The sequence below is a fragment of the Hyalella azteca genome, unplaced genomic scaffold (assembly GCF_000764305.2).
Source record: "Hyalella azteca isolate HAZT.00-mixed unplaced genomic scaffold, Hazt_2.0.2 contig1310, whole genome shotgun sequence".
Classification (NCBI taxonomy): Eukaryota; Metazoa; Arthropoda; class Malacostraca; order Amphipoda; family Hyalellidae; genus Hyalella; species Hyalella azteca.
In genome coordinates, this window is record NW_025931631.1 from 298259 (window position 1) to 324439 (window position 26181).

At 42.0% G+C, this 26181-nt stretch overlaps 2 protein-coding genes across 2 annotated transcripts; both read left to right on the top strand.

The window, feature by feature from the left end:
• Nucleotides 1-1097: 1097 nt before the first annotated feature.
• On the top strand, nucleotides 1098-17277 carry LOC108670466 (carbonyl reductase [NADPH] 3). The gene is made up of 6 exons (XM_018157946.1): nucleotides 1098-1270; nucleotides 4409-4675; nucleotides 4838-4950; nucleotides 5854-5979; nucleotides 13241-13433; nucleotides 13912-17277. The coding sequence occupies exons 1-6, from the start codon at nucleotides 1247-1249 to the stop codon at nucleotides 14059-14061; spliced, it is 873 nt and encodes a 290-aa protein (XP_018013435.1). The 5' UTR covers nucleotides 1098-1246; the 3' UTR covers nucleotides 14062-17277.
• A 1076-nt stretch (nucleotides 17278-18353) lies between these two features.
• Nucleotides 18354-25667, top strand: LOC108670465 (carbonyl reductase [NADPH] 3). The gene is made up of 6 exons (XM_018157945.1): nucleotides 18354-18592; nucleotides 21296-21562; nucleotides 21736-21848; nucleotides 22856-22981; nucleotides 23198-23396; nucleotides 23859-25667. The coding sequence occupies exons 1-6, from the start codon at nucleotides 18569-18571 to the stop codon at nucleotides 24006-24008; spliced, it is 879 nt and encodes a 292-aa protein (XP_018013434.1). The 5' UTR covers nucleotides 18354-18568; the 3' UTR covers nucleotides 24009-25667.
• The last annotated feature ends 514 nt before the right edge of the window (nucleotides 25668-26181 follow it).

Consider the following 26181-nt stretch of genomic DNA (forward strand, 5'->3'; position numbering starts at 1 on the left):
CATGCTTAGCATCCTGCCGGCTGAATTGATCGCCATATTACATGCTTTGAAGCTTCTTGTAAGTGAGACAACTCTATACTGGGTTATTTTCTCTGATTCATTTGCGGCCTTGCAGCTCCTATATTCCCTGACGGATACGAATTGCAATATTGTAAATAAAATTCGGCAGCTGCTCCTTGATCTGGATGAGAAAAAAACTGTGCGCCTACAATGGGTCAAGGCCCAGGCTGACATTATTGGGAATGAGCGGGCAGATGCAGTTTAAAAGATGGGTCATACTCTGGACCGTTCTGCGTTGTTTCATCTCTCGTGTTCTGACACACTTGCTTTGTTTCGTTCATGCTTTGTCAGGACTTGGGAGCTGAAATGGATCTCTGCATTAGCTGTTGAGGTAAGTGACATAATCCTGCTTCTGTGCGGACTGATTTGCCCCCTGTTCCATGGGTTACCAGTTGCTCTCGTCGTGCTGCCGTGGTTTTTACACGCCTTCGTTTGGGTCATGCTGGGGTTCGATCGTACCTTTATCGATTTGGCATGGCTGACACTCCCATGTGCTTGCACTGTGGGGTTGAGCCTCACTCACCGTTGAGGTTACCATAGAGCATTTTCTCCTGGCATGCACGCAGTACCGCCTGGAGCGTCAGCTCTTCTTCAATAGTATTCAAGCCTTGGGTGTCCAGCATCCATCTGTTTGGATACTTCATGGAGGAGGCAACTTTCGCAGAAAAGTTCAGCATGCAATAATAAAAGCAACAGTTATTTATTTAATACAGACAAATCGCCTGGCTTCTCTGTAATGCTAAAGTAACATCTTGGTTTGAGCTTAGATCCAAAACCTATAAGCCCACTGAATAAGAGCTTAAAGAACCAGTGAAATAATACTGAAACTTCCCACGTAAATCCTGCTGAGTCCAGGTGTAACAAGTGGTCATCGGGCAGTTACTTCCTCACCTTCAAGCTGCCAACAACAACGAAACTGTCGTGCACAGCTGTGATAGAACCCGCAACCCTCTTGGTTATCCGCTTCTCATGTTTTGAACGTCCGTCAGATCCACTCCATCTGCCGCCGCCTGCCTCTTGCTTCAATCTTGGTACTGACGAGTGACCTCGCTGTTATCTATGCGCTTATCTTAAATAGATCGCTTTGTAATGATTGTTGCGCTGCTCCGGCTAAACTCCATCATTCTTGAAACGGATATCGAGCCAGAATAATTTCGTTGACGAGTTACCAGAATACTATAGTGCAATGTTAACTCCAAGAATTTTCGTGGTGAGCTAAGCTGTATTTCCGATTATTATATCATATTGTGATGTCGGTGCTGAGCCGCTGACGAATAGGCCTGAATATAATTATTGTATCTATGTCTATGAAAGATTAGCGTCCAGAAATTCAAGAAATTGCTGCTCAAAAATGTAAATTTTGTCATAAATTCAGCATGATATACATGGAGGCCGCCTGATGTACTGATGTAGCTTGTCGCCGATCCTTGTCTGAACTCTGAAGAGATTTAAACACAGGTCCTACTACTACTAGCGGATCATTTCCAAACTGACGACAGTTTAAAATACCTACTAGACTTTCACCGGGTTCGATATCGAGCTATCTCAGCTTGGTATTTTAAGTTTCAACATGATACTAGAAAATTTTATCCCCTGAAAGTGTAACCCTTTACCCTGCGCCCTGTGAGAGGCTGTGACACCTCACTCACAGTCACGACTCCTGTAGTCCTGTTGACGTTGTTCCAGCCTTCCAGCTCCAGCCTCCAGGCCCAGGGCACCTTAAACTGGCTTCCATCAGTTCCATCTAGTGTCCTTTCCTCTACTAGTATTGTAAATTAAAGGTGCTGTTAGACAATAGACAGTAAGGGTAAAGGGTGCATACACATTACACAGTGAAAGCAGCTTTGCCCGCATGGGCAACCTGCCACAAGAATGAACATAGAACTAATGCATGTGTTCACACTTCACAGTGAAAACCTGTACAAAATACAAAAAGGCTTCTGCCGACAATTTGCTTATACCTACCTATTTACCGGAAATTAAATAAAATCCGGAATGTAGGGTAAACGCGGTATATTCCGACATTGTAGGTAATTCCGTCACCTCTACAGCTTTTCCTTTATATTAAGCTTTGTTTTAGTTCCATGCGTTCATTGATGGTTGAAATGGTGACGTCATACATTTGCGTGTCGAAATACTGCAAAAACACTAGGTCTTGGCCATCTAGTGGGAAAATATTGAGATCCAAAGAGAGACAATGCATGCCATGTGGTGAGATCATCGAAAAATGTGTCAAATTTGACAGTTGACATGGCTCTACCAAATAGTGAATAACTGTTTTTATAGGAAGAATATTATGGTTTGAGACTTTTAAATACGTCTGTGAATATATTAGGAATCCTTTAAGTACCGTATACTTGTATTTGCTGATTTCAAGTCGTAAATAAATTAGTAGATGATTAAGTTGAGATGTTGGATTTAGACACATGAAAACTAATTCCGACACAACTTGAATTGGACACACACAGATCGTTCAAAGCTTTACACAAAAATTGAAATTTGCTTAATTAAAAGCCTGATAGCTGTTAATTAAAACATAATTAAGTAGTCTTCAATATTCGTTAGTGTTCTAATTCAAAGCCGTGTTGTATCCCAATACAGCTCACACAGCAAACGGAATTTGTTCTAATTCAAAGCCGTGTTGTATCCCAATACAGCTCACACAGCGAACGGAATTTGAACACGTGGATGTTGGCATTACGTATCAGTTAAATTTGAAGCGCTGACGGAATACGACTCACCAAGTGTTGAATATTGCCACACACAGTGACGGAATATAGGGATTTGGTAGGTTTCCATTCTAAAGGCTTTTTAATAAATATGGCAACATTTTGTGACGTTTCATCATTGCTGACGTGTAGTGCAGTGTTTTGAGAGTCACGTGAAGCCAACAGAACTTGTGTAACGCATACGTTTTTTTTTATTGTTTTTCATTTCTCGATGCGTCCTTAATGTGACGGAATATACCGCGTTTACCCTATTCACAGAGGTGTATGCTTGAACACCCATTTGGTACAAATGGAGTAAGAGCACTAACCGAATTGTAGTTGAGAAACTTTTGGCTGACATTGCCAAGAAAATGAACTGTGAAGGTAAGAGAACATTGGTTTAATTTTACTTTGACTGCATATCAAAAAAAGACCTGGTTTCTTCCTCTTGTGAATGGTTTCTTCCTCTCTAATGAAGAAGACCTGGTTTCTTCTAGCTGGTCTCCTGCTTCCTCTCATCTCGTGTGAACACCCTCTCACACTTGTTTCAGGCGCCAGCCTCAGCAGGTAACCAGCACCCTGGCAACCTGCTTTAACTGTGTAGTGTGTGGCGTGTGCGCACCCTTAGTTACAACTTACAAGTGTTTTTATTTGCATCCCGTGACAAGGCCTGCTTGCATTAGTGCATTCATGGTAGATAATATAGCTGGACTAACTCTACACTGCAATTAGGAAAATTTAGGATTTTTACTGGACTACGGTTGAAGCAGACTCAGGCACTCAGCAAAGCAGTATTTCTGAATTCCTATACAACAGAATTTTCCAAAAATTGAGTGTGAAAACTACCAGTTTTCATGAGTTTATAAAGAAGCCACCCATGAATTGGACAAAAACGCTCATAAATATGGCTAATTCCTACTGCCAACTTGCCAAAAGGCCTTTCTTCTGGAAAGACCCTCATTGTCAATGTCACAATGTCACCCAATTATGAATAATCCATGGGCTGAATTTTCCTGAAATTTTGGGTAAAAAACAGTTTCACTGGTATTTTTTTTAATTTTTGAGCAAAAAATGTCAGATTTCTGAGTTTCAATGAAGAATTAGTCAAGTCACTCAAGTGTCCTAACTCCTAAGAATGAGTAAAATGTACTGAGACTGAGAGAAAGGTAGTTTTTATTTCTCATTCATAGCATAGCATAGTGAAGTTGGCACTGAAGGATAGGCCTGATGGTGATGTGGCGGTGGCCTGTTGCCAATTCTTGTACTTTTTGTGACTTGTCCATATAGGAAATCTAGAAACAGGTCCTTCTACTGGATCTATTCATGGTATCTTCTGCTTCATTTTACAGGATGATTTATCACTTCTAAATATACAAAATTCAGTAGTGAATAATTTATGGTAGTACGTATTTAGTTAATTATGAAATTTCATTTTGGTTTCTTCAATAGATGATTGGAAAAATGCCTAATCTTTTAAGAAAGATGTTCAAATGTCATTGCTCCAAATTCATTATTGCTGTGATTAGAAGAATTTAAAATTTCCCTAAATAGGTTGAAGTTTGGATGTTATTCATTTGTTGATAGGAGAGCATGGATAGCCATACTTGCTTATTAGTTCATACACAAATTTTTTTGCTCAGGTCACTGGTGCCAACAAAGGCATAGGCCTTGCCACTGTCAAGGCTCTGTGTGAGGCAGTCGGCAGCAAGTCCATTGTCTACCAGACAGCTCGCAGTGTTGAGCGAGGCACCAAAGCAGTGGAGGACCTTGCCAAGTCTGGTCTCAAGCCTCGATTTCATCCCCTTGATGTTGATGATGCCTCCAGCATTGAAACTTTTGCCACATTTCTCAAGAAGGAACATGGCGGTCTTGATGTTCTTGTCAACAATGCTGCTATTGCATACATGGTAAGTCATGCATCACAGAATTACAAATGTAATTTCAACTCAATTTATATATAGCTAATTTTATGAGAGCTAATGAGTAATTATTGTTTAGTGATTTTTAAGACAAGTGTATTAGCAACATCCTGTTTCAATGTGTCAAATGAAGCTTTACATTCTGTACAGGGAGATGCAACTGTACCAATTGAGGTGCAGGCCGAGCACACTGTGCGAGTCAACTACTTTGGGCTGCGAGCTGTTTGCAATGCTCTCTTCCCCCTCCTCCGGCCCCATGCTCGGTGGGTGACTTTTTGAAATTTGGACTTGCAGTGTTAAGAGTTCTGTAAGATGTTAGGGTTTGCAGGTGTTGCATGAACTTGATTATTCTATCATCTTCAAGGTAGGTAGTAGGTACTTATTTCTTTTATACAAGATAAAAAAGTAATCAGGTTGTTATATACCGTAGTAGAAATAAAACTGCTATTTACAGTTTTATTCAAATCTGCAAATAGATTACCATTATTTTTGGGGGAACTAACTACTTGGTCAAACTACTGATGTTTTTAATTAGTAATAAGACAAATATTTTTAAACATGAAATTACAATATCAGAAAAGGCTTTGATTTGTATTTGCTAATTTAAAAAAAAACGAGTAGATTTGGCTTTTAGTCGTGTTGTAAATAATCAGATGATTTGGGTTTGATCATTTATTATCCTTCAGCCTTGGCTTGTATCATTTTGTAAACAGGCAATCATTCTTAATTTATGTTCTCTTTCTTCAACTGATTAATTTTGTCATGTTCATATCCAGCTGTGGGTATTTCCCATCGAGTCAAAATTCAAGCTCAAAACCTTAAACAAATGTAAGCTTTACATAAAGTTATTCTTGTACGATCCAAATATTGCTAGAGAATACAAACCAACCTGGTAACACTACCAAGAACCCTTGTCAATAGTACATCTTTATATATATTATTAATATTACATTTGTGCTACAAACCACATTGTGAGCTTGTGTCTTATTAATAATAATTTGACGTATGCATTCAGTGGAGAAGATACTTAGCTAATTTTAAGAATATTCTTGAATAATTTTTCTTGGTGAGAAATTATTGTATAATCAAGCTTTGAAAATAATGTCAATTTTTTTCAAACATTTCTTTAATGTGTTGGAAATAATTTAATGAAATAAAATCAACAGTGTGGTGAATGTGTCGTCAGCTGTTGGGCATCTCTCTTGGGTGGATGGTGAGGAACTCCGCCGGCAACTTGCTGACCCGGCGCTCACGGTGGAACAACTTGACAACATCATGCGTGACTTTGTCAAGTGGGTTGAAGAAATTAAGAAATTATTGCAATAATTATATAAACACCCAAGATGTGTGAGGTATTGGGATGATGTGTAAACACAGATGTGTGAGGTATTAGAGTAGTATTTAAAACTCCCCAAGATGTGGGAGCTGTTAGTTCAGTGGCCGTAGTTGCTAGCGCTTCAGGTCAAGCTATCTCACGCCGAAAGTCCCAGCAGACATTACTGGCTAGGGGTAGATTACATCACTTGTATTTGGTGTTGTGCCGATCATATGTAGTCAAATGCATTGATTGCCCTCAAGTGCTCCACGAGTCGGTCAACATTATAGTTCCCTTGCTCTGGTTGGGCCAAAATACTTTTTAGGTTTACGTCGGGGTTGTCTTGGCATAGGTAAGGGAAAAATTGCCACCGGGCATCACCAGACAGACATTCACAGAGGAAGTGGGTTACGGTCTGGGGCACGAATAGCCGTAACGAATATTGACGAATAGCCATGTAGCTTCGGTGAGCTTCTCGCAGCATCCCTTACTGCAGCGCATCCCACTCTGCCATCGTCTTTAGAGCCATTGGTGTATATGTGCATGCACTGTCTATGGCATGTATATAAATGGTCGAGAAACAAAGATTTTGTGCCATCAGTTGAGTGGTCACTTCACCTGCCTTGCATGAAGCCAGAGCAGACCACAGAGAGGGGGAGCAGCCAGCAAGGAGTGTTGCAGAATCTAATGGGTGTAGTCTGCACTGTAAGGTGTAGGCGGGCACAGGTCTCGCGAGCTCGAAAGCCAAAAGACTCTCTCACCCGGCGGGCGGTCGTGGGCCATTGCTGAATAATGCTCAGACAGGAGGGGGAGTTTGGTAGCTGTTGGGCTCTTGCAAGATACTTCAGCATAAGGAGGTCTCTTCTTGCGTTGAGTGAGGGTTCTCCGCTCTCTACGTAGAGACTGAGTACAGGAGATGATCGGAACGCCCCAGTGCAGAGTCTGATGGCGCTATTGTGGACGGGGTCCAACAGGCGAAGAGCTGAAGGTTTTGCAGAGGAGAAGACGATTGAGCCGTAGTCCATCTTAGACCGAATCAGCGAGCAGTTTACTCGAAACAAGGTGCACCGGTCGGCTCCCCAGTTAAGATGGGAGAGGCATCTCATAACAGAGAGGGCACGGGAGCAAGTCTGCTTAAGCTGCCGAATGTGTGGTACCCAGCTGAGACAGGTATCAAGGACCAAGCCGAGAAATCGGGTTGATTGCACAAATGATATCGGGTTGTTTTCAAGAAATAGGCTAGGCTCAGCAGCACTGCGGGTACGATGGAAGTTGATTGCTACAGTTTTCGTTGGTGAGAAGGCGAAGCCGTTTTCCGTGCACCACTTGCAGAGGGCATTAATAGCGATCTGCAGGCGGCACTCTAGACAAGTCGAAAAACACACCGCCCTAACAAAATTCGGGGACCGCCTAGGCTTCGGCCGAATAGTCACTACACTCGGCGCAAAGTTATTCTGGGTCAGTTGGCCAACTGATCGCAATCAGCGTCTAGTCAGAACCTCCTGGCCGACTTTATGGTCTCCTGAGAGTAGGGCAAGAGTTGGCAGAATCCCCTCAGTCCCCTCACCAGGCTCTGGTAGCTGTCTGAATCGGGGATCGGAATGTAGACCAAAAAGCGGACATAGAGAAGCTGATTTACGTTCGGTCCGAGTCCTAGGCGGTTCCTAATTCAGGCTCGCCAGGCTCGCCAAATTTTGATAGGGCGACAAGGTGCTGCTTATCTCGATACGCGGAGAAGACATCAGTTGTGAGGCGAACCAGGGCATCTGTAGTTGAGCGAGCTCGGCGGAAACCAAACTGCTGCGGTGACAGTTGCTCTTCATGTTCCAAATAGTTCGTTAGTCTCACGGCAGCTTGTAAGGGCGATCGGTCCATAGCTGGACGTCTCCGATGCTGGTTTTCCTGGTTTCAGGAATGCGAGAGTCACGGCCTGCCGCCACGCATCAGGAAACAAGTCTCCCATCCAGATTCTATTATAGATATGGAGAAGCCACTCAAGGCTTGTTTCATGCAAGTGTTGAATCATGTGATAGGTGACCTGGTCGGCTCCAGGGGCTGTTGGGCGGGAGCATTTCAGCATGCCTTTAACTTCAATCATGGTGATGGGTTCGTTATAAGGCTGCGGGTCATTTGATGAAAAATCCAGGGGGGCAGGCCTCCATTCTGTCGCGATGCCGGCGAAATGCTGGCATTTGACGTTCCCGACTACTCACTGAAGCAAAGTGATCGGCGAGGCATTCAGCACAAGCGCGGGGTTCAGTGACGGGTTCTCCATTGTACATAAGAAACGGGGATGGTTGTGTGCTGTAGCGCCCAGTCATCTTCTTGATTCTGTTCCACACTCTCGATGGGGGCGTGTCCGCATTAATTCCCGACACATATCGCCGCCATGACTCAAAGCGAACGTTTTTTTACCGTCCGCGCCACCGCCCTAGCTCGGCTGTATGCGATTTTGTCGGCAACCAGGCCGGATCGCTGAAAGCAGCGAAGTGCTCGTTTTCTTTCAAGATTCGCTTGCATGCATGCGGGCGTCCACCATGGCTTTGGCCGGTTTCGGGTGCCTTGCGTTTTGGGTATCACGCAGTTAGCTGCTGCTCGAATCAGGGATGTTAGCTTTTCGATCATCTGGGCAATGGGAAGGTTGCAGGTTTGGTTGTTGTCAGAAGGGACCTGTGTGAGCCGTCGGAAGACCTCCCAGTCAGCTTTGTCGTACAGGTACCTCGGAGTTCGATGCACAAGAGGGCATGTAAGTACAGGGGCTGGACAAAATAATTAAAACACCTGATAAATTTAGAGAAACTTTATTTAATACGGAGTTGGACCCCCTTTAGCCTTCAATACAGCTTCAATACGTCTGAGAATCGAATCGTACAGCTTCTTGACTTGTTCTATTGGAATTTTCAGCCACTCTTCCATCAAAACCTTCTCCAGTTCATCCAGACAGGAGAAGGACTTGTCTGAGAATATTGAGGGACTTGTCTGTGGACTGAGGACTCGTCTGACTCGTAGGAGGAGGACTCGTCTGACTCGTAGGAGGAGGACTCGTCTGAGAATATTACTCGCCTCCACTGGTCTGGAGACCAGGGTTTGTGGTCCTTGCACCACAGCATCCGCTTCTGAATGTTTCCAGAAGAAAGTAGAGGATCCCTGATAGCGGCTCTTCCATGGTATCCACCCTTATGAAGCTCACGACGAACGGTTTAGGTAGAAACTTCATTGCTGAGATGCGGATTTAACTCTGCACGCACCTTTGTAGCCGTAGATCGCCTATTTTTTCATAATGCGGTTTAATATTCTTCGATCTCTATCAGATAGCTTTGAGGGACGACCACATTTAGTGCAATTATTAGATGTTTTCCCCTGTTTTTCGAATTGCGGCATCGTCCTTGATATAGGTAGTAGCTCTCGAAAAACCGAAAACCTCAGCGACTTTGGTGATCGAAGCTCCTGTCATGCGAGCACCAACAATTAGCCCTTTTTCGAAGTCAGTTAAGTCACGCATCTTACCTAATTTTTAAATAAATCTAGAATAGATTGTGCAATATACCTGTAATAGTAAAAACAACGTATATTAATTATGCATGTATACCAATAGAATTAAACTCTGATGAATATTTTGGACAGAGGAGGATTTTAAAGAAAAGGTACTAATAAGTGTAGGTAGTGTTCCAATTATTCTGTCCAACCCCTGTATATCAATGATGATCGGGAAATAATCACTACCATGTAGATCATCCATAACTTGCCAGCCTAGATCCAGCACGATATCGGGGGAGCAGAGGGATAAGTCCAAAACCGACGATTCCCCCGATTGGGAGCAAAATCGCGTCCCGGCTCCTGTATTGAGGAGGCAGAGGTCAGCCTCTATCAAGAACTGCTCCACGACCTCTCCATGTTGGTTATAAGTTGTGTCACTCCATAATGGGTTATCTCCGATGATTAGATATGGAGGCGGAAGTTGGCGGCTAAGCTGCACTAGGTCATAAACAAGAAGGGGGAATCTGGAAGGAACATGAATATTACAGATTATAATGAGTCTGGAGCTGGATGCGTATCGCGACTGCTTGGAGTGGAGTTTGGATGGCTATGCGCTGAAAAGTTCCGTTATTGCTAATGAAACACATCAGGCCATCGCCTGGAGTGCCCTGAGCAACTTGCGAGTAGGTGATGACACTAAATGCAGTCGAGGAACGAGGAATGAATTGCCCCAGCATGCTCTCCTGCAGGCCCGCGCATGCCGGCCCGAGGTTAGCGAGCAGTGACAGAACTTCGCTTGAGTTAGCTCGGTATCCTCGACAATTCCACTGCAATATTGACATTTCACCGCTGGGGGCTCTGGAGGGCGTTTGTCCCTCGGGATGTCTGGTGGCTCTAGTCGTGGAGATCCGCTAGGGAACCGTACCGAGGATACGGGTATACTGTTCAGTTTCGATATCGATGGAGGTAAAAAGGTAGGTAAATTTGGTGGCATGGGATAGTCTGTAAGTACGGAAGAGGACGAAGCCTCATGCCGTTTGGCCGTACTTTCAATTGACTTGGATCGTTCTCGCGGGCGTCTGGAATTGCGAGACGATGATAGGCGGGGTGCTGGGGTCGTTGAGGCTTTGGGGGAGACTGGTTTTTCTGTCGGTGCGGGGGGAGGAGGGGGCAACGACTTGGTCCACAGGTGTTGGGGTACTACTGCAATTTGGGGTCCCGAACTCCTGTGCTCCACCAGCTGGTGTCACACGTTGGGGCTCCAGTGATGAGGTGGTTGTTGCATCATCACGACTTTCTCTTGTGGTCTGTCGTGGCTCCAGCACGCGGTCAGGGCCACGGTTCTTACGGAGTATAGATGCGTAGGTGGTGCCCGGTCGTGGAACAATGGCACTCGCTTGACGCTTTGCGTCTATACATTAGTTTTTGTTTTACTTGTATTGACAGCGTTTCCTGTTCAAGTTTGTAGTGATGGCAGTTAGGTGATGATGCTTCATGAGGACCTCCACAATTAGGGCATCTAGCCGGTCGGAGACACGGCAAATCATGTGCATCTTCAAAGCATCTGGGGCATATAGCAGTGGTCGCTCGGCATGTTTAGCTCCATGGTTGAAGCGCTGGCACTTATACAGGGTGCGGCGCGGGAACTTACTTATTTGAATTGCGCGCCACGTGGCGGCCATTAGTCCTAGGAAGGTGGCGCCATGCGCAATATGGTGCGCGGGCTATGAAGTTTTTCGTCCACTCAGTTCAGTTGCGACCATGCAGTGGTCGAGAGAGGAGCGCGCGTTCGACAGCATGGAGGTCACCTACAAGATGTAATATTCAAGAATTAAACTTGTAAGTAAACCCAACGAAACTTTAAATGTAGCTCTTTGTAAAAAAGAAAGAATTAAAACGCTATCTTTAATACTTTTTACTTTGTGATTTTTTTAAAAGAGTAAGTTCCCACGCCGCACCCTGTAGCATCGGCGTGGGCGAGGGATGTATTCTCTCACAGCACAGCGGTGCCACCCGATCTTCACCTCAGTTGGGAGCTTGCATGTTGCGAATGTCATGACATATAACGGGAGGTCCACCAGGGTTCCATGCAACTTCTTCTTCATTTGGTAGATTGATTTAACGTTATAGTGGCTAAGATGCTCTTGTAGTTTTTCAACTGGATATTTAGGCTCATTTCGGTAGTAGATGGTCCCTTTTGTTTCATTCAGTGCACCGTGCGGTTCGACGGTGACAGAAACAGCTGCTAATGACTTTATTACTATAAGATAGCAGAATAAGCTTATTTAAACACGAGTGGTTAATGACCAGAGAAATCATTGATTTAAATTTTCAGGATCGAACAATATTCTTCAGTGGACGTTGGTTGATAAAAATTCAGGTTCAAGGAAGTAATTTCATTTATTAACGACGTTTCGAATGTGACATCATTCATTTTCAAGTTATATGAAGCATTGAATACATTGAATAATTTTCGTGTTGTATCATATTTACGTGTATCATGTACTTATTTCCGCCAAAATCTCAGTATTCAATGCTTCCTATAACTTGAAAATGAATGATGTCACATTCGAAACGTCGTTAATAAATGAAATTACTTCCTTGAACCTGAATTTTTATCAACCAACGTCCACTGAAGAATATTGTTCGATCCTGAAAATTTAAATCAATGATTTCTCTGGTCATTAATGACTTTATGTATAGTCTGGATTCACTCTGAGCTTTGCTTTATACTTGCTCCGTCGCGGGTCTCGTGCACAGTTTGAGGTTCACTGCCCAAAGAAAAGACAAGTTGCCGGTTAGCCAGAACTACGTCAATGGCAGCTAGGCTTTCACCCGTCGTCGACGAGACGCGGAAGAAGTGAGGGTAATCTCGGTTGTGGGCTTCTAGGGTTGGCTGCGTTTATCTCCATGTTCCTCGTTTAGAATTCTTATTTTGCCCGGCCCCGCCAGAGGCCTGAGGGCGCGGGCTAAACGGCTTCAGTGTCGTGATCAACGTGGAGGTAGGAGAAGTCAAGGTTGGTTCCGTAGTGAGGGTCCGGGTCGTTTCCGTTGTCGGGGTATCAGGTACAAGAGGCGCATCCAAAGAGTTCATTTTTCTTTTCCGGATTGTTTGGTTCGTACGACGCGCTGAGCAGGCACCCGTTTATCTGCCTCTAACAAGGGGACCCCTGGTGTCAAGCACACGTCGTCTTGACGGGAAAACTCGTACGCTCGGATGTAGCTTTGGTTGTCGTAGGCGCAGCAGGTTGTGCGCTTGACTAACGTTGCAAGACGGGCGCCACTCCGTCTGCGCGGTGTTTAAGCAGCCCCCCGCCTGCCCCGGAGTCCCGCAGCAAACCCTTGCCACGCATTACTGTTGAAGCTAGCGGGTCGGGTCTAGGTCCCCGCCAGGCTTCGTCAATCCAGCGAAAGGTCTTTGCGTATCCGAAGGAGAGCCAGGTCGTTACCAGAATTGCGTTTTGCCATCTCTGTTAGTCTGGACTCTCCACCCGAGCCACTCGGCCATGATTGCATCTGAGACCGCACAGCTTCGAGTCTCATCGAGACACGCAAGCCGCCCCCCCCCCCACGACAAGGGCGAGATGGCACGGGGGGGCCAAGATGTGGGAGGTAATGGGGTTATGTTTAAACACCCTCAGACCTAGGGTGTAATGGTTACGATATCTACCCATCTACATAACCCTCACCTTGTCCTATAATGCTGACATTGCTAGGCTGCATAAGTTTGCGTTGCGTCAGTGTAGATCTTTCCAATGCAGAGCTGTTGCTGATAATACGCACGTGCAGCTGGGATGGCGGGACGTGAAATATAGACCTTATATGGCCAGCAAGGTGGGGATATCTGCGCTGACCAGGATCCAGCAGCGCATGCTGGACCAAGACCCGCGGGAGGACATCGTTGTCAACCACTGCCATCCTGGCTACGTCAAAACTGACTTGACCGGGAACACGGTACTACGCGCATCAAACAATTTTATGTATTTGAATTAGAATAACTTTTGATATTTGTTTACCACTTGGCAGAAAATTTTTGCTTATTTAGCCTTCTAGAAACGTGTACCTAATTTAATCTTGCTTCTAATTGAAACCTGTACATCATTGAAACGGGTATATACCGAACCGAAACGAGTACCTAATTGAATCATTGAATCGCGTTTCTAATTGAAAAGTGTACATAATTGTATATACCTAACTGAAACGTGTACTTTAGTGAACTGTGTACATAATAGCAATGAAACTCCGTCCAGGCCTTTATATTGCTAATCAGAAGACTTATCTTTGTGTAACTCATATATCTGTATACATTATACATACATTTAACTATCAAAAATAACCTTATGTTACTGTACATATTTAGGAAAAAAGTTATAATGGTGTCAATGACTCGTATAGTTTGAATTCTCCCTAATATTTTGTCTTGGAATGTCAGGGAATATTCACCGCCGAACGGGGGGCAGTGTGCCCCACTTACCTAGCCCTGCTGCCCCCCAACGTGGCCTCTCCCCGCGGGGAGTACGTCTGGCATGACAAGATGGTCCTCGACTGGGTGAACGCAGACCTGCCTCATCCCGGCTACTGAGCCTTCACTACATGTGCGCCTTAGAGTGTGGGATGCCATGACCTGTTGGACGACGTGTGTGCCTTAGAGTGTGGGATGTCATGACATGTTGGACGACGTGTGTGTCTCAAGAGTGTGGGATGCCATGACATGTTGGACGACGTGTGTGCCTTAGAGTGTGGGATGTCATGACATGTTGGACGACGTGTGTGTCTTAAGGCCTGTTCACACTAGGGGCAACACACGGGCGTCAGGCACGTCACCGCCCCTCTACGTGCGCTTCTTGTGGGCAACGAAGCGATTGACGAGCAAGCGATTCACTGTCGCCCTGCTTCATGCAACACAAGCGCCGCACTTAGTAGACGGCTGTCTGTGGTCTAGTGGGGTTGTCTGTATACGCTGGTGCTGGTGACGGCTGGTCTTTCACGATGGCAACTAACGCCACACTCGTTTGGACTCGCTCTCTAGTAGAGAGGCTAATTGATCGTTGTAGAGAGCATGAATGCCTGTAGAGAGTTCAGTCAAAGAAGCTTGCTCAGTTGCTGTAAGACCAGTGTTTTGAACAATGTCCTGATCCGTAATCTCAATTGGGAAAGAATTGTTAAAATTCCACTTGTATACACTAAACCTGATCAAAATTGGCCGTTTGACTAATCAGATATACCCACTGCTGACCATGTCGGGAGGTTTCCTCATTTGAAGGAGGTTCCCTGCAACTTTGTTGATGTAGAAATTGGGCTTTTGTTCCTTGCTTGATAAAACCTCAAGAAGTTGTAAGAGGTGCAGACGATGATCCTTACTCCTCTCTGCATTCGCTGGGTCGGGCTCTTAATGGACCCGTTGACACGTCCGTTGACATGACTAATAACTTTCGTAAAATTGTAGATCAGAGCGACATAGAGAACTGTTTTGAGCCGATGTACGCCCAAGATTTTGTTGATGTTTATTCCAGCAGAGCTGACTTGTCGGTAGAAGACGTGAAATGGGAGGAACTTGTAAGTAGCAGCTTGGTAAAACTTCCAGACTGTCACTATCAAATAGATTTGCCTCTTAGAGAGAATGCCTATACTTTCCTGATAATAGAAATCAGGCACTGTCTAGATTTGCATCTCTAGAGAGACGATTTAAACGTGACTCTATTTTTTTAAGACTATGAGAGTTCAGTCAAAGGAGTATAGAAGTCGAAATGCAAAAGAACAAGCTGTGGTGAAAATAGTTGAAGTTTTAAAAAACTATTTTGTACAAGTCACCATTGACGAGGTTCACAAGAAAATTCATACGGTGCGTTCGCAATTCCACCGTGAAACGAATTTCATTGCAAATGAATTACATTGCATGTAAATTCCATCTCAATTCTATCATCCTGGTTCTGGATGAGTGGCATTATTTTCTTTTGCAGACTGTCAGATAAGTCCACTGGCAGTCTAGTATAATTTTGAAAGTCTGATGCATTCGCAACTGATAATTATTTTTAAATATAATTGTGTAAATCTTAACAGCAGCACACACGAGAACAATGGCCCAGAGCTCAAATTCGGTTATATCCATTTCCACTGACGTCTTATTAGCTGGCATCTAATCTTCAAAGCGCGTGGTCTCGAGTTACCGCGTACAAAATTAAGTGTGAACGGTTGTGGGCGGTGAGGTGCTGCAGCAAGCGCCTCACCGCCCATGTCGTTGCCCCTAGTGTAAACGGTCCTTTAGAGTGAGTAAAGTCATGATATGTTGGACGACGTGTGTGCTTTAGAAAGCGGTATCTTGGTCAGAATGCTTGGAATGTTTTCATACAGTATCGGAACTAATCATTAAAATAAGCTGTAGAAATTGTTTTCATTTCAACATTTGTGCCAAATATTCAAATTTGTTATGTATTTTTATCTGATTCGGATCTGTCATTGAGGAATTAGAATCGAAAAGAGATGTAAAAAATTAAAAAATGATTTATGTATTCTTATAAAGAAAGGGTAGATAATTTGTATTGCCTACAGTTCGTTGTCCCAAGTTAGAGTCGGATGAAAATATTTGAGTTTTAATCTCTGCTCAAATTATATTCATGTCAGAGAAAAAGTAGAATGTTAGTGCGATGGAAGATTCAAATAGATGGGAAGAAAGGAAATGTCGAGCAACTTCGTCTTTTCTTGATTTAAATACATGTTGAGGCAAATAATACTAATGAAATGCATAATTAATTTTAAGCTTTTTCATTATATACGTACTAATGATATTGGATCAGGCTGTTATTGTTATTTTTCGCGGATTGTGGTGTACATCGTTATTTACGTTGTTTTACGATATACGGCATAGTTTCTATGGTGATCATATACAGGTTGTTTTTATTGTTGCGTTCAATGAGTTAGAGTGCAGTGTATCATTTCACTATACTGTGTTTCGCGAATGCGCTTTTAATCCAAATTTGTACTCGATCTCATTGTTTAATGTGGCTTTATATTATCGGGCTGACCTTTGTAACCTTAACCAACCCTGTGAACTGATACATTCCCGCTCTGCAACATCAACCCGCCATCACAGAACTGTTCACCGTGCTCACTGTACTTTACCTCACTCATATTTAGCGGAACTAACTGAATCTGCTGCTCTGTTATGTCCGCACCAGGTATCACACTTCCTGTATTCCATTCAATACATTCTACTAAAATTTACTCGTCGATGAACGATTTCTCTACTAGCGCACTCGTTGGCAGCTCTGCTTCCCCTACTCGAATTACGATTATCCGATTGTTATCAGAAGTTCTTCATATTGTGATAATCCGACTGATTAGTGTGGCCAAACCCTGTTCTGCAGTGTTGTTTACTTGTTACCCTTTGTATGTAATATGAGGTAGATATAAAGGTTATGTAAATGTTACTATTTTTATTTGTTAATTTTATATTGTGAAGATGTTATGTATTTTGTCTGTTGATACCTTTTTTCGGTCATTGATTATGTGGGAAGTTATATCATTTAAATTGAATAATAGATATGGGAATTTCAAGTTGCATTGATTCTTCGATCTTTACCTTATACGTAGTCATGTATGTTTGGATTATTAAAATATATATTTTAATGTCGCAATTATACTCTATCCTCGTCTTCAGTCAGTGTCGAGATGCGCAATCCCCAGGGCAATCATTCGAAATATATTCAACTTTGAGGCCGTATGGCATCTTGGATTTTTCGGTTACCTGCAATTGAAAACGCAAGTTTGTTGGATGTCAAATATAGAGCTAACTGCAGTGTCTCGTCTTGTCATTTATCATCACGGCTACTCCTGTTTATATAATAATATTTATTCTATATATTATACGGGAATAATATACTTAAAATATATAATATATTTGAAATAATATATTATTCCCGTATATAATAATAATCATAATGATAATGGATCGTTACTTCTGACTGTCGCTTATTTGGGCCAGAAGATGCAAGATTCTGTTGCTTCTCGTCGCTGGTAGCGGTGCAGGGGCGGACGATCAGGGATAGTGCCCATTAATTATTAATTAATTGTGTGCCGGTCGTCTCTTGAAGGTCCCCATGATGAATTAACCTACTCTTGGATTCTTGATAGGACGTTAAATATTATTCCTGCCACGGAAAGAGATCCTTCCAGCAGGGGTTGAAATCTGACCGCGGGTCTGTTACGTATATAGTGTGGGGAATCTTGCACAGTCTAGACTCCCCCTTCTCTCGTTTTGGTATGTTTCAATCCTGAAGGTCTCGTCTAAAAGTTTGGAGCCATTCCGGTTATTATTTTCCATATGTTCAGAGTGACATACCTCTCACGTCTCCTGCATTGAGTGCAGACCCATGCACACTAACCTCTCCCAGTAGTTCAACTCCTCTATCCCTATTATCCTGGAAATAAAGGTTTGCTGGACCCCTTCCAGTTGCCGCTCTGCGCCGATTGTGATCAAGATCCAGATCTAGCAGCAGTATTCAAGGAAAGGTATCACAAGGGCTCTGATGAGTGCTGATCTTCGGCCCGCTTCTCTTGTTCTCCGCCAGATCCACCCCTATCTGCCGCCTGACTGCCGCTCCGATGTAGGTACTCTAAACTGTAACCACTGGGTCACCCTGCCCAAACCCTTTACGTACTTCATTTTTAGTATGACAATTCAGACCAGCACCCTGGGAGAATTATAGCTCATATGACACACAATGTCCCAAGGCTGTTATAAGTAAATCGCCTGCTTGAATATTATATTCATTTTATCTAATTGTGCACCTTGATCGATTCAGGACGGTTGAGTTTGAGTCAACATCGCTGTTATCTATGCGCTTATCTGCAATACATCGCACTGTTGCGCTGCTGCCGGCAAAGCTGCTAGGTCATTCTGGACACGGACGTCGAGCAAGCATAATTTGAGTTACCTCGCTGTTATCTATGCGCTTATCTCCAATACATCGCACTGTTGCGCTGCTGCCAGCAAAACCTCATCTCTGCCCTGGACAAGGACGTCGAGCAGCATAATTTCGTTGACGAGTCACCCGGTAGCCAGAATAGTACAGTCAATAGTGAATAGTGCAATGTCAACTCCAAGGATTTTCGTGGTAAGCTAAGTCGTATTTCCTATTAGGTATTAGAAAATTTCATCTCCTTATATTCGAGTCTTATAGCACTTCAAATTGGAGTTACCTAATTAGTTAGTCATTCTCGTTCCTACAGTTCTAGCGTAACGGTTATAAATCCATGTAGGCTATATACTAATATAGCAATTCCATTATACATGATCGGAAGGCGAGCTTTAGCGTGCGGGAGGAGATTAGGAGAATAAGGGGTTAACTCGGCCATTGGGTACGCCCATTTACCTTTGAGCGGTGACCGATCATATTATGAGATGACGAGCTTCAGTAAATTTTTTTATAAGTCTGATAATATTAGGTAACTGAGCAAATTACCAATATGGCACTATGGCCTATAACATAGGTATACTAGGCTCGTAGGCTGGATGGCTGAATAGGCTAAAGTAAACAAACTTAGAAAATAGTAATTACTATACCATAGTTATTATAGTAGGTAGGTACTATAATACTGCCAAACGGGGTAATAAGGGACAGTCCTTCAACTTCAAGTTGAGGCTCCAACATTTTGTAGAAATGTAGCAGGTGAACTAGGCCTAATCAAAATTTTGCAAAACTAAAAATAGTGGCATAAAGTTCAACCATTTTATGATTTTACTATCTACCTATGTAGCATAACGCAAGTTAATAAATCATACATTTATTACCTCTAAAAAATCCCTGAAAAAGTGTGAAAACTCACTGAAAAGTGAGATTTTGGAAAAGTCAAAAGAACCTCTAAGCTCTACTAAGGTCTGTAGCCTGTAGGCGGTAGGCCTACGACTCATAGTGGCAAACCACAGCTTTTTTAGAATCAGTTCATTTTTAATTTCCTTGTTTACCCAAGATTTAAATCAATTTCTTATGTATGATACTGCTGGTATCCAGGATACTTTACTGGTCTACTTATAGGACTCACAAATGAACTTGAGGGAGAGTCTAAAAAACTCGCTGCTTTGCCACTATGGCCTACGTTACGTAGGTAATCTGTAGCAAAATACATATTTGTTGTAGGCCTGTCAAAAAGTTTTACATACATAAAAGTTGCACACTGGTGTTGGAGTTGGCCTAAAAATGTGCTTGGTAGAATTTGCATAGGGATAGCCATCTCATTCCATAAAAAAAATGGTGGCCATTCCTGCAAAACAGGGTAGGCTAATAAGGGATAGGCTATGGTGGCTACCCCATCCCCCCCCTGATCATGAGTACACTCAGCATGCTTCAAATATTTTAAAATCAATTTTTATTTCCAGTGTCCCTTAATACCCCCATTCCCAGAAAAATTCAGGAGGCTTTTATATTGTGTCGGACAGTCGGTGTGTCCACCACCTTACAAATAGCATATGGAATTTTTTTGGAGATGCCATACAATAGCCCTTGCAAAGACCTTTAAAATCAGCCCAAACTCTTTTATGAAACGTTTCATGGTATGAAGTTATTAACAAAAAATGTTCAAAACTGTCCCTTATTACCCTGTTTGATGGTAATAATATTTCTATTTATCAATTGACTGTGAGGGCTGAGGCTGAGTCCCTGGACTTGGATGGTGAACCTAGCCTCCAGCCGTGAAGCTCCAGGACCTGGAGCGCACCGGCTGCAAAGCTCAACGGCGGGCAGCGGCCAATACTCTTTGGTTGGCTGCGCCTCACCAGCAGTTACATAGCCAATTACCTACTGAATAAGTAAACATAGGTAGCCTTCATCTATCATTATCTTGTTACTTGTTTAGGTAGTACCTACGGTAGTTGTATTACTTGTATTGACTTGTGGGAGCAGAGGACAGAGGAGAGGTGTAACACTTCTTGTTTGAGTTGTTTCCTTTTGAATCCACTTTTGAGTGCGCCATATTTACAGGTAGCCTTGGGAAGTTGGGTAGGTAGTTTTAACCTCAATGTTCAATCCAAATCCATTTAGGCTAGATTAGCACTGATCATAGTATTTTTGTACAATCTACCAGGTTCTCTTGTCTGATCCAAATTTATAAATTATTAGCCTATTTGTGGGTGGATTCTGCCCAATTTTCCAGAATGCCCCAAGAATGGGCTACTCAGTATAACCCTTAATGGAAAATTATGCAGAACTCAACAGAAACAACCTTTAAATTTGATAAAAATGCTCGTGAATATGGGAAATTTCTATTGCCTAAACAAGAGGCCTTTCTTATGCCTATGGAAAGCACCTCTTTGTCACAGAATTAGGAATAATGGCTGAATTTTCCTAAAATTTTTGATAAAAAAGGTTCCCTTTTAATTTTTTTTAATTTGCAAGGAAAAATTTCCAAATTGTTATAAATTTTAATGAAGAAATTAGGCAATGCCATAGAAACAGATAAAATTGACAGAGCTGCTGAGAGCATTGCCATTTTTCTCTTATTTGTAGCATTTTCTGCCTAATTATAGTATGATTTATCACTTCTGAATATGCAAAATTCTGTATTTTATTGTATTAAACTCTTTCATTTAGATAATTATGAAATTGAATTTTTTTTTCAATAGTTGATTGATTGAATGAAATTTCTCAATTTTTTAAGAAAGATGTTCAAATGTCATTGCTCCAAAATTCTTTGCTGTTGTGATTAGAAGAATTTAAAATTACGTACCCAAAATATTTTGAAACTTAGATATTATTCACTTGTGTTGATATGTAGAGCATGGATACTTGCTTACTAGTTCATACCCAAATTTCTCTGTTCAGGTCACTGGTGCCAATAAAGGCATAGGCCTTGCCACTGTCAAGGCTCTGTGTGAAGCAGTTGGCAGCGAGTCCATTGTCTACCTGACAGCTCGCAGTGTTGAGCGAGGCACCAAGGCAGTGGAGGACCTTGCCAAGTCTGGTCTCAAGCCTCGTTTTCATCCACTTGATGTTGATGATGCCTCCAGCATTGAAACTTTTGCCACATTCCTAAAGAAGGAATATGGCGGTCTTGATGTTCTTGTCAACAATGCTGCTATTGGGTACAAGGTAATTCATGCATGTAATTTGTAAGATATGTACCCCAATGTAATTTTACCTCAATTTATGTATAGCTAATTATATGAGAGCAGATGAGTGATTATTATTTACTGATTTTTAAGCAAAATGTATAAGCAAAACCCTGTTTTTATGTGTGGATTGAAGCTTCACATTCTGTACAGGAAGATGCACCTGAACCATATGGGGTGCAGGCTGAGCACACTGTGCGTGTCAACTACTTTGGTCTGCAAGCTGTTTGCAATGCTCTCTTCCCCCTCCTCCGGCCCCATGCTCGGTGGGTGACTTTTTGAAATTTGGACTTGCAATATTAAGAGTTCTGAAAGCTGTTAGGGTTTGCAGGTGTTTATATTGAACAAAAGGAACCTAATAACATTGGATGATAATCATAAATTGCTCAGTGCCAGTGGGAAATTCTTGGAGCATCACTGATTCTGTAAATGCATAAACTTGATTATTCTATCAGCTTCAAGGTACTTATTTCTTTGCTACAGGAGAAAAATGTAATTGGGGGACTGTATAGTAGAAGCAAAAGTATGTTGTATTTCAAATCTGAAATAAATTGAAATTGTATGTAGGGGAAATAACTACTTGGTCAAACCACTGATGTTTTTAATTTGTAAGTGGAAATTAATTTTGAATATGAAATTACAATATTAGAAAAGGCATTGTCCGGTGGCTAACAAATTTGAGTTCCTTGGACATCTTGATTTGTACTTACTAATTGTGTAAAACAGAGCAGACTTTGACTTTACTTTTGTTGTAAATAATCTGAGGAGTACAAAACCATTTAGGTTTGATCATTTATTCTCTCTCAGTCCTGGCTTGTATCGCTTTGTTAATAGGCATTCGTTCTTAATGAATTCATTCAATCATTCTCTTTTTCAATTAATTGATTGGGTATATCATGTTCATAGCTATCTGCTGGTATTTCCCCAAATCAAAATTCAAGCTCAAAACCTTAAACAAATTTAAGCTTTAGATTAAGTTAGCCTTGGACAATCTATTTATCACCAGAGATCACAAAAAACCTGCAAAACACTGTACCAAGTACCATTACGTATATTACATTTGTGCTGTGAACCGCATTATGAGCTTGTGTCTTACTAATAATAATCCAATGTAGGCATTCAGTGAAGAACATAGCCAATTTTTACAACATTCTTGAATCATTTTTCTTGGTTTCTTTTTCCGTTTCATAATCAAGTTTTAAAATTAATGTCAAATGGTATTTCAAACATTTCTTAATTGTGTTGGAAATAATGTTTTAATTGAAATCAACAGTGTGGTGAATGTGTCATCATCTGTTGGGCATCTTTCTTGGGTGAATGGTGAGGAACTCCGCCGGCAACTTGCTGACCCGGCGCTCACGGTGGAACAGCTTGACAACATCATGCGTGACTTTGTCAAGTGGGTTGAACTAATTGACAAATTATGTGTTGCCTATGTTTTGTATATACACCTCCAGATGCGGGAGGTATTAAGGGAATGTTTAAACACCTTCAGACGTAGGATGTAATGGTTATGATATTTACCCACCTATATAACCCTGATATTGCCCTATTATGCTGACATTGCGTGGCTGCATAAGTTTACATTGCATCAACGGAGACCTCTTCAATGCAGAGCTGCTGCTGCTGAGAAAAAGCAGCACGTGCAGTTGGGATGGCGGGACGTGCAATATGCACCTTACGTAGCCAGCAAGGTGGGGGTGTCTGCGCTGACCAGGATCCAGCAGCGCATGCTGGACCAAGACCCGCGGGAGGACATCGTTGTCAACCACTGCCATCCTGGCTACGTCAAGACAGACTCAACAGGGAACAAGGTACTTCATGAAAGTTTATTTATATGAATAATTTATTGATACTTGTTTACTGTTTAGCAGAAAACGTTTTGCTTGTTGTACCTTATTGAAACGTGGGCTTAATTAAATCATGTTTCTAATTGAAACCTGTACATAATTGAAACGGATATTTAGTTGACTCGGATATATACCTAATTGAAACGGGTACCTAATTGAATCGCGTTTCTAGTTGATACGTGCACATAATTGAAATGGGTATGTACCTAATTGAAACTTGTACTTCAATGAACTGTGTACATCATAGCAATTCAACCTTTATATTGCTCATCAGAATACCTATCTTTAAGCTACTCCTATATCTGTATATATTCATTTACCTGTCAAAAGTAAATTTATCTCGCTGTACCTATTTAAAAAAATTATAATGGTACCTAAGAATTGTATCGTTTGAATTCTCCCTAATATTGTGTCTTGGAATGTCAGGGAGTATTCACCGCCGAGCGGGGGGCAGTGTGCCCCACATACCTAGCCCTGCTGCCCCCCAACGTGGCTTCTCCCCGCGGGGAGTACGTCTGGCATGACAAGGTGGTCCTCGACTGGGTGAACGCAGACCTGCCTCATCCCGGCTACTGAGCCCTCGCTACATGTGCGCCTTAGAGTGTGGGATGCCATGGCATGTTGGACGACGTGTGTGTCTCAGAGTGTGGGATGCCATGACATGTTGGACGACGTGTGTGCCTTAGAGTGCGGGATGCCATGACATGTTGTACGACGTGTTTGCTTTAGAATGTGGTATATTTGTCTGAATGATTGGAATGTTTTCATACAGTAACCGAATGAACCTTAAAAATAAGCTGTAGGAATTGTTTTTATTGCAATATTTATACCAATTATTCAAATTTTTCATGTATTTTTTCTGATTTGCATATGTCATTGAGGAATTAGAATCGAAAAGATATGTTGAAAACCAAAAAATGATGCAAGGTCTCTTATTTAGAATTAAGATAGGATAGATGAATTGTGTTACAGTTCGTTCTTCCAAGCGAGAGCCTGACAAAAATATTTAGTTTTAATCTCTGTTCTAACTATATTCATGCTAGAAGAAAAGTCGAATATCTGTGTGACGGAAGATTCAAATTATTTGCTTGAGCTGATTTGGGTGGGAAGAAAGGAAAGTGCGTTGACAACTTGGTCACTTATTTGTTTAGATACATGTGTAGGCAAATAAAACGTATGCAATGCGTCATTAACTTAAAGCTTTTCCATTATATACTAAAGCTGATTGGACATTGCTTTTATGTTTTATCGTTATTTTTTGCTGGTTGTGGTGCTCATTGGTATTTACGTTGTTTTACGAAATACGGCGTAGTTTCTATGGTGATCGTTGTTTTTATTGATGTGTTCCATGATTCGTTTGATTGCAGTGTATTATTTTACTATACTTTTACTACTTCTTACTATACTTTTACTTTTTCTCTGATGCCCTTTTAATCCAAACTAATACTCGATCTCATTGTTTGATGTGGCTTTAGCTTATCGGGCTCAACTTTGTAACCTTAACCAACCTCCCCGCTCTGCAACATCAACCCGCCATCACAGAACTGTTCACCCTGCTCACTGTACTTCACTCCAATCTTACCTAGCGGAAGTAACTGAACCAGTTACTCTGTTGTGTCCGCGCTGAGCATTCCACTTCCTGTATTCCATTCAATACATTCTACTAAAATTTACTCATCGCTGAAAGACTTCTCTACTAGCGCACACGTTGGCAGCTCTGCTTCCCCTACTCGAGTTACGATTATCCGATTGTTATCGGCAGTTCTTCCTATTATGATAATCCGACTGTGATCAGTGTTGCCAAAACTTGTCCTGCAGTGTTGTTTTCTTGTTGCTATTAGTATTTAATACGAGGTAAATATAATGGTTATATAAATGTTACTGATATAACTGAACATGTTTTGTATTTAGGCTGTTGAAGACTTTTTTCTGTCATTAATTATTTGGGAAGTTGTATCATTAAGGTTTAATAATAGATACGGGAATTACAAGTTGCGTTGATTTTTCGTTCTGGGCTTAATACATAATCAAGTACGCTTGGATTATTAAAATATATAGTTTAATGTTGCAATTAAACTTTATGCTCATCTTAACTCAGTGTCGAGATGCGGCTTCCCCACGTCAAGCATTCGTAATATTTTCAACTTTGAGGTCGTTGGGCATCTTGGGTTTTTCTGTTAAATACTAATGAAAACGCAAGTTTGTTGGAAGTCAGATACAGATCTAACTGCTTTGTCTCGTCTTGTCATTCATCATCACAGCTATTATCGTCTAAACTCTAAAGCCTGGGTAGCGAGAGTTATATGTGTTACTAGCAGGTTAGCCCGGCGTTGGCTGGACTTGAGAATTCCTGCAATTTTTGAAATCCCGATCCCGTCATTCCCATAACTCCTACTCCCGGAAATAGTAAGAGCTTTTTTTTAATTCTAATTACATCCAAGAACCGTTCGAACCCACATTTCACAATTAAGATAGGATCTTTGATAGGATCTCGATCTTTGGACGCAGCCAATCGATGTGGCGCGCTTCATCGGCCTCGGAACGGACTAGTGGTTGACGTTGCTACAACAACAACAATGAAGATATGACCCCCATTTTACTCTGCTTTGGACGATTTGAAATTTAATATTAATCAATTGTACAATCAAATAACTTACAAATCGATATCCTGACTCTGTAAGTCTCTTCGATACGCGCGCCAACAATCCCTATGTATTATACATAAGGCGGCATTTATATTTATATCGCC